This window comes from Sinocyclocheilus anshuiensis, unplaced genomic scaffold (genome assembly GCF_001515605.1).
Source record: "Sinocyclocheilus anshuiensis isolate Anshui unplaced genomic scaffold, SAMN03320099.WGS_v1.1 scaffold2168, whole genome shotgun sequence".
NCBI lineage: Eukaryota > Metazoa > Chordata > Actinopteri > Cypriniformes > Cyprinidae > Sinocyclocheilus > Sinocyclocheilus anshuiensis.
This window is the reverse complement of record NW_015546037.1, coordinates 347,708-357,113: the sequence shown is the minus strand read 5'-3', so window position 1 is coordinate 357,113 and position 9,406 is coordinate 347,708. Positions and strand designations below refer to the sequence as shown.

General features: G+C 33.7%; 1 protein-coding gene across 2 annotated transcripts in view; it reads left to right on the top strand.

Moving 5' to 3' along the window:
- Positions 1-9,406, top strand: part of robo1 (roundabout, axon guidance receptor, homolog 1 (Drosophila)) — a 335,500-nt gene that overhangs the window by 90,669 nt on the left and 235,425 nt on the right. Inside the window, exon 1 of one of the 2 annotated variants that reach the window (XM_016499991.1) lies at positions 754-860. The exons of the other annotated variant lie outside the window; for it this stretch is intronic. Within the exon in view, the coding sequence (XP_016355477.1) occupies positions 791-860 (70 nt within the window). The 5' untranslated portion in view covers positions 754-790. Of the gene's footprint in view, positions 1-753; positions 861-9,406 lie in introns of those variants that run through there. 2 annotated transcript variants of the gene reach the window in all.

Sequence of the window (9,406 nt, the reverse complement as noted above, 5' to 3'; positions counted from 1 at the left end):
ATATCCCTGATATGTAGAATACTAAAAGGGTAGTCAAGTCACTATTTTTCTTTTTTTTTATGCTTGTAGCAAGGTGTTTGTTTTGAATATATTGATTATTAAAAAAAAAAATAAAAAAATATATATATATATATATATATAAAAGCAATTTAGAAATATAATTAAGAAACTAGTCTTTGTGCCATTTTCTATCATGGTGCAGACCAGTGTTATTTTAGTATAATTGAGACACTCTTATAGTTTTTATTAATATTCTGAAACAGTTTGAATTTTTATATTTTATGTTTTCATATAAATTTTTTATGAATGTTTTAGTAGTTTTTTGTGTGTATGTGTGTCTGTCCATATAGTTTTCTTATTTTTTTCAGTTTTAGTTATTTTAGTACATTAAGTTAAACTAACTTAAAACTAGTTGAAATAAGTTTTTCATATTTAATTTCAGAAAGAAATTATAACCTATTAATGTTTATAATATAAACATTATAACCCTGGTACAGACTTGCAATTGACAGGGTTTCCCTATTTTTTTTTTTCTATTTTCATTTTATTAAATGTATTGTTTTAGTTAATCTGTTTTTTTGTTAAAATATCAGTGGGAAAGAAAAAAAAACCACTAGACATAATGTGGACCACAGGGTTAACGTTACCTGACTTACTTGACATGCTACATCTCTGACACTAGGGGCAGTATAGTTTTTACTTCAAGGTTTAAAGGTGACGTATAAACAGTAATCTTACAATACGCACCAAGTACTGGGGTCAAAATGTAGATTAACATGAGCATCACTCTATGGTTCAGAATTTGGCGAGATTGTTGTTGGTATTCTTTGCAGACGCAAACTTGACTTCCTTTCCAACAGGTAAGCCTGGCTAGGCCACTAACTTGTTTACATTAGCTTGTTTAAATATTAGCTGGATGGACCCTGGAGGGGGGAAGTAGGAGTTTTTTGAAACGGTAATTATGATGCTATAGTTAGTCTGCTTGTCAAAACTAAGACATTGGAGACTGAGAAGGTGTTCAAAAGAGTTACAGCTTTCCAGGCCTCAGAAACATAGTTGTCTCTAGAAGTCATGTCATATTAGAGAACGAGTCCCACCATTGCGTCTCTGAAATTGTAATTGTTAATGATTTGTTGGTGAGCAATGCTAACTGTCATCACGTGGAATCCCCTGTCATATTCCTTCTAGATCACTGGAGGGCCCTGCAGAATTAGATGCTCTGATGTGTAGTTTCAGGACACTAGGCCTTTTATTATGATATACTGTATAATTCTGAGCACACGCCTAAATATGCTTCAGGAATGGAGCGGTGCCGTTTTTACGAGAACCAGCCAGAGCAACAATTGGCCACAATAAGGAAAGGAAAGGCATGACTGCCATTTATGTTCAACTTTATGGCAGAAAAGACTTCAGATGGTTTGAGTTTCTTCACGTTCTGTGATGTCATAATGAAGTGTAAATTGACATGAAGTACCGATTATGGTTTCCAAAGAGGAAGCTTTTTCATATTGGGAATATTTGTGTGCGAGTGAAAAAAAAACCTCAATGGCTTTGCAGAAGCACGAGACGTGTCTGAAACGAACTCGAAAGGTTCATCAAATGTACGTTTTATATTCACAAAGAACTTAAAACTGCTTGGAAGGCAGTTTCCCGAGCGCTGTGATGGACAGCTTATTTTGGCGTGGTAAGATGGTGTAGATATAAGGAAATGAATGGCACATCCGTTCGGCTCTTAATGCGGCTGATGAAGACAGACGCTTCACGGACACTCTGATTCTAATTAGCATGCTAATTGGAAATTCGAAGACAAACAATGGGAGGTGTGCAAGTTACTTTTTGCCGTGGCCTCTCTTTTGTGCTGTTCTAGAGCGAGAGACAGGCGGAAATAAAGCTTTTGTTTTGGCCAATTTTTTAATGCAGTCGTGGCTGTCGACTGGAGACAGATTTAAATAATTGTGCGACAATTTAAGAAATAACTGAAAGAAGGTTATCAGAATGAACATCTGACACTAAACATTATGAGTTGGCATTTGCAGTAAAGTTTTATATTTTTCTGAGCTTGCATGATGGGTCAGTAGGTGAATATTTAAATTGCACTTCTAGCAGTGATTGGTTTAGAGGAAGTAATTAATTAGCATATTTTGGGAATTAACACTGTCATATTATAGACTTTTAAATGTGAGAGAAATTTTGAGTGGCGACTTGCTTTCCACCACATGTAGTTTTTTATTATTTTGTATTATTTTATCTTTATTTTATTTTTGTCTTTGTATGAAAAGTATGCACATATTTCATTTTCAGTTACATTTTCTTCTTATTTCTTATTTTATTTTGTTTTGTTTAGGATGAAGTGTATACATAAGTGTATACATTTGTCATTAAAGTTACATTTTCTTTTGTGACTACTTCTTTTGTACTATGTGCCAGGTATTATACATTGTTTTTAATTTTTTTCTCTTAGGATTAAATGTATAGTTTTCATTAAAGTGTCTATTCCAGGTTCTTTCTTTCTTTCTTTCTTTCTTTCTTTCTTTCTTTCTTTCTCTCTCTCTCGCTCTCTCTCTCGACAGTTGGCAGTAATGTTCAAAAGCAGATCAGATCAGTTCCACAGTGTCAGGGCATCACTGGACGCATTAGTGACGGCTGTTGACCATCAGGACACTCTTCTTTCATCTGTTTTCTTCAGCCATATGAAAGTAGCAAAAATGTTGCCAGTGTCATTTTTGATTTGTGTTTCAGCAGATTTAGCGTGCTAAAAAGACATAATGCATTATAGAGCCCATCGCGACCATGACCGGTGCTTCCAGATTTTGTTTTGAGAGCTGTGTTTACAAAAAAATAGAAAGAAGGAGGGGAGGAATGTGAATATGTTTGGTTCAGCAGATGGTACCAGAGTCGAGCCAGTGAGAATTCTGGGTACATAACTAGTCAACAGCCACCAATAAACGCTGGTTTGTTTGTTTGTTTGTTTATTTATTTATTTACTGGCCACTAGGGCTGGGCAAAATAGCTAAAAAATGTATCAACGATATAATGTTTCATATCGTTCGGTATCGATAATTATTGACATTTTTTATAACTTTTTTTAAAACAGAGCAATATAATTTTTTTTTTACATTTAACCACTGTATTTTTAAATTAACTTTTTTTGTAATTAAATAATTTTTTTGTTTTAACAGTCAAAAACAACATAAAAATTAAACAAATATCTCATTTCTAATGTTTTATATACAGATTAAATAGGTTAAACTTTTGTCTTGTCTCCCGAAGCCACAGGAGGGTGCAATGAGCAAAATAATGCAGCACATTAAATTGTCAATGCAAGGAAGTAACTGTCTATAAAAAATGTGTTTATGCGTTGCTTAATACAAAGAGCCGAATCGCCCATCACACAGAAGTCCGCATGAAATCAAAATTTACTTTATTTACTTTAGTAGTGCACATTGCAAGTCTTGATTTGAACAATTAATCCGTGCAAGTTAATCCGCTGAAAAAAATTGTGTGTTTTGGTAATCTTTAATCAAAATCTGAATATTTGCTTCCGCTCTAGAATGGCATTCCTTCTCTGATTACGTCAGTTGACGGCTTGGGCAGAATATACTTAAACACACCCCTCCAACCGTTAGTTTGCTATGAGTGAGAGACAGAGAGGAGGAGCGCCAAAATAAAAACACGCCCTCTATTCAATATTCCGTTTCAGCTGGAAATACGTTACTACACTGAAATAAAATCGGCAGCAACTTCCGGTTCACGCGGACTTTAAAAATATATGAGATGCAGTGAAAAGGAATAAACCTCCACAAATTTGCGATGTGTTTTCTAAAAGTTTAAACTGTTTTAACTTTGCATGGCTGTCTACATCTCTTGTGTGAGACGTGAGTGCAGCAGTAGTATTTGTCCGTCTAGAAAATGCGCTGAATATGCGTTCTGTGTTAACGGCTTGGTTTCGGTTTTAACCTAATCAAGATGTTCTAGGCATTGAGCTTCTATATTTCTCTAATATTTTGAATGAATAACGCAGCAACTGCGCGTCTCGTGGGCTAGACTAACAAAACATTAAACTACAACGTCAATTACATCATCATAACCGCATCTCGTGCTCCACTGATGATGCTCCCTGACGCACATCTAACATTGGATTGTACTATTTTTTGCATTCAAATGCAAATGTTTATTTTGAATTCGACTAATATTCATTCTTTACTCACAATATCCTCATCACAGGCAGGCACAGCACTCATGCACTAATAGCACGTGCCTATATCGTGCACTATATCGAACATTTTTAATATCGTTATCGAAGAAGGTGTACCGCCGATAAATATCGATACCGTTTTATCGCCCAGGCCTACTGGCCACACACACACACACACACACACACACACACACAAACAAATGCTATTATGAAATGTTAAAACAGAAAAAAATGGATCACAAATGTTATTTTATATTATTATTATTATTATTTATTTATTTTTTACATTTTTGTATTAGGATGAAATGTACATTTATCATTTACAATTTTTTTATTTTATTAAATAAATAAAAATTAAGTATATTATTAAGACTGAAAAATATATGTGCATATTTTTAGTTGCCACATAAATTCTTTATTGTATTTTTATTCTTATCTTATTTTATTTTATTATGATGAAATGTATGTACATTTTTCATTAGTTATATTTTCTTTATTAAAAATGTATTCCAGGTGTAACAAAATATTATATATTAAAAAAATAATAGCTTCAATAAATATAGCTATAAAATATTTATGATATAACTCAATGACGGCTATAAATCCATAAACACAATTTTACTGGAAAATGATGGAATGTAGATTTTTATTGTGATTTTTAAACCCATTCTAGCTTTTTCAAATGTATCACAAATAATGTGTGCATTAGCCAGGGAGATAGTGTCCTCTGTGTGAATATGAGGTCTGTGGGTGAGTGGTGAATTACAGTAGAGCCAAAGTTAACATCTGTTTTGTGATGACACCATTACTCATACTGGAACCGTCAAGGACACATAATACTGTTATTGTGTGAAACCAGGGATATGAAGAAGTGTGTTTTGTAATCATACACAGGTTAAAAGAGGTCTCCATAACCTGAAGGATCACATCACATCATATTGCATCCTGCATGTCAGCTAAAAAACTGACAGCCGTGTGGAACACGTTTTTTTCTAATGTTTTCTAATGAGATGCATCTCATTCTGATGAAATATTTCAATTTGTTTTATGACCTGTAATTATGCTGTCGCATAGACTCAAGTAAAAACAAGTTCAGGTTTGATGATGTGATGGGCTTAAAGAGTGCGACGACAAAAGAGGCTTTTGAAAATACATCATTGTTTTTTGCTGCAAGACAATAAGCTTGCATTTTAAAGATTTTTGACAGATAATATGATGAGGGAAAAAGCACAATACTGCATAACTTTAATCCAGCCTGACGTGTGAACTTCATATTTAATTTTTAGGCTGCATTATAGACAGTAAAGTACAACCTCAGGAACATCAGGTTTATCCAGGAACTGCAAATCATTCATAACTCTTAGAAATGCGCTTTTAGGTCTATAATCACATCATGGGATAAGTAAATACTTGTGAGTAGGCTGCAATCCCACAAAAGCTCCTCAAATTTCCATGGAATAGAATAGTGTTAATTTTTAAATTAATACTGAAAAGTTATATGCAATAATAATTTTGGATTTGGTGTTTATTTTATTTTATTTTATTTTTGTATTAGGAAATGGATGTAGATTTTTTTCATTAAGTTACATTTTATTTATTGAAAAATGCCAGTATTTATATTATAAAATATATTATTAAGACTGAAAAATAGGCCACATATGTATATTTTTAGTGGCCAGAAATTTAATTTAATTTAATTTAATTTAATTTTTTAATTTTTTAATTTTTTAATTTTTTATTTTATTTTATTTTATTTTATTTTATTTTATTTTATTTTATTTTATGACAATAAGCTTGCATTTGAAAGATTTTTTCAGAGCTTCAACATAATATAAAGACTGAAAAAAACACAACAGCGCATAACTTCAGTCGAGCCTGGCAGGTAAACATTATATTTCATTTTTAAGCTGCATTGTGAACAGTACAACATTACATGAACAGTAAAGTACTAAGTTGCAGCTTCAGCAGCATCAGGTTTAAATGGGAATTACAGATCATTTATAACTCTTATAAATGCACTTTAAGGTCTATAATAAATCAGGTCATCATGGGATATTAAATACTTGTTAGTAGACCGCAATCCCACAAATAACCCCTTCAGAAGTTCTGCACAGCCACATCATTCCTATTTGTTTTTTGTCTAGTTTTATTGTGTCACTGAAAGGTTATATGCAATAATATTTTTTAAGCGGTAAATTTTAGGTTTGATGTCGATGAAATTGTTAATCATAATTGATATCATTTATATAATTTGTTTTATAAATCACAATCTGGCCTTTCCTGATCGCCCACAAACGCCTTCCATCATCCACTGCCCGAGAGCATAAAGCATTTATGCAGTGTTGATATACAGTGAATTCTTTACAAAGTAAATCTTTCAGTAGGAATTACACCCACTGTATCCCTCAGTCCCCTCAGGTTAAAGATGGCAATTCCATTTAACAGCGTCATTCTCCTTCAGCTAAGATCTGTAAGCGTGCAGCTTTGAGACGTTATTTCCTGGTATGTCGATAAAACAGAGCAGCGTTTAGGTGCTGTTTTGGGTCTTTTCTCAGGTTTAATTGCTCTAGAAGGGATGCAAATTGTGCGGTCGTTCTGTGATGTCAGTGAAATGCGTATAGTTGCACATGTTTCTGCATGTAAGCGTGTATAAAAGTGTGTGCATGTGAATGTTTGTTTGTGAGCCTGGAAAAGGCAGATAAGTTTTTTGAATGAATATATATAATATTCTTCCACAAGAAACAAATTCCTGAACTCTTTCAGCTAGAATGCCACAGAAAGCCTCTATAACATTTAATTAATAATTTCAGGGTAAGTGAGGTATTAGTGCTTACAGTATAAGCCATATTTCTTTCACTTTCTCCCTCTTTGTCTCTCACACATGCTAATAAGTCCAAGAATGTATCATCATCAAGTAGAGATTCTTTCAGAATGAAACCTCGACTCTTTTGCCCACAACAAAGTGTGGCGGTGGTTGAAGATGGATATGATTCAGACATGAACATGCGGTGGAATAATGCTGCTTCAAAGCCTGGAGCTCTGGTGAATTAGCAGAGGTTCTGTCACACTCTTAATAAATCTAGAAGAATTCCCCTGCTATTGTCATGTTGGCACTTTGCTAATGATGGCAGTGGCTGTAAAGCTGGAGGAAGCTCAGTGTTGAAAGGCTTTTTTTGAAGATATTGTCTTTGAAGAACCGTGACCTTGAAGGAATGTACCCTGGATCTCAGACTTCGTATTCCGAATGAATGTCTCTGTATGAGTATTCTCTATGGAGCAAATAATTATTATTATTCAAATAATTTTGAAAGAAGAACCAAAGCTCACCAAGGCAAGGATTTTATTTTTATTTGCCAGGATTCTTTGATGAATAGAAAGAACAGTGTTTATTTGAAATAATTTGCAAAGTGTAAAAAGTCTTTACAGTCACTTTTGATAAATGTAATGTCTGAAAATATTCATTTATTGAAAAAAAAAAAAAATCTGACCCCACATTTTTGAACAGCAGTGTAAATGCAAAAATTAAATAAATAATATTGAAAGTTCACAAAGTTACTCTTTTAAACTTCAAATGCACTTTAACTTCCACTCTTTGACCTTTTTGTCACCTTTTATTCATATAACAGTAGGACAACAAAGGATGGCATTGGTTTGTATCAAAAACTTGATTTGAACTTGAACCACCAACATGAGCACCAAGGCTCAATGTGTCATTTTAGTGACTCCAAAATGGCTTCTAAGTACACAATTACCTTCAGAGACCAAAAATGTCCTCATAAAATTGAAGAAGAGCTCAGAATAAAACCTTGCAAAGCGTGTCCATCAGATTGAAGGTGGCTTGTCCTTGTGGAGAGCTTCATCATTAATCACGTCTGTAACTCTGGGCTTTTATAACACTGCATTCAGCAGCTGTGCCCTTTCACCACGGTCTTCAGACCCTGAAGTGGCTTTCATTTACTCGCCACAGAAGAGCTTATTGTACCGAGCGCTTTAACCTCTGTGGCCTGAGCGATGCCCATCATGTGCTCTGTTTAGCTGCGTGAGACCTCGCCAGCTGTTCTGGCTTTCACAGGCCTGCCGCGATTTTGACGTAGATTGATAGGATTATTCCTAGAGCACTTGAACATGCTATGACCACCGTGACTCAGTGAGCCACAAGCATTCGCACCGGTGCTAATCAGATGTTCTCATTGTAGAATTCCTGCCTGTTTTGGACAGCAGTTGTTGGATGTGTTTCAGGTCAACTTGTCAGCAGATGATTGGACTTGTTTGTTTGGCGTTCACATTCTTAGTTGAGTATGTGAACAAACACATAACACATACATAATCATATATCCAACCACATCGCTCAAAATAAATGAGGTTGGGAAGCCCCTCAAAGCTAGTCTGTCTTACTTTATTGCTTTATTATCAGATGAACAGTTTTAACTTTGCATTAAACTAAATGGTGAGTGAATGTCATTGATTTATGCATTGACTGCCATTGAACATTTGAATAATATACTTGGCTTTTACGACACTCAACTGGAAGAGTGGATATTGCAGTTACAATTTAATTACTTTTTAATAATTTATTTTTTAATTTAGATTTTTTTTAATTCACATCTTATTGAAATTGGTTGTTGTTTGAGTGATTATATAAGCACACATTTGCTTTTTTAATGTAGGGCCCTATGACACGATGCAGTTAAACCTGGACGGAATCCAGTCATAAAAAATTTATTTATTGTATAATGCTAAATTTTACGGTGCCATTTCAGTTGAGTAAAGCTATCCTCATATCATATACACACAGAAACTTAAAGGTCCTCATGGCAACCCATCAAAACAAAAATTTAGTTTAATTGAAATACACAAGACAGAATTTCTTTTAAAAAATAATTGTAAAAATAAATGAATAAGGCTAGCATTAGAATTTGTTAAAAAATAAAACAGAACATGAGAAAAAATAAAACATTTCTAGGGCGCAAAAATTATTGTTAAACTTTTAATAAATTAATTTTAAATTGTATAAGTTTCATGATTTTAATTTAGGCATGCTGTTTGATTAATAACATTTCATTCACATACTTGTAGGACAGAAAATTAGATGTTTCTTTTTGTTGATATCTTATTTCTTTCTTTTGTACAGCAATGAGATTAAGTGGAGAACAAATGGAAACTTCTTGTTTTAAGTTCCTGCTTCTGATTCCCCCCCCCCCCCTCAAAAAA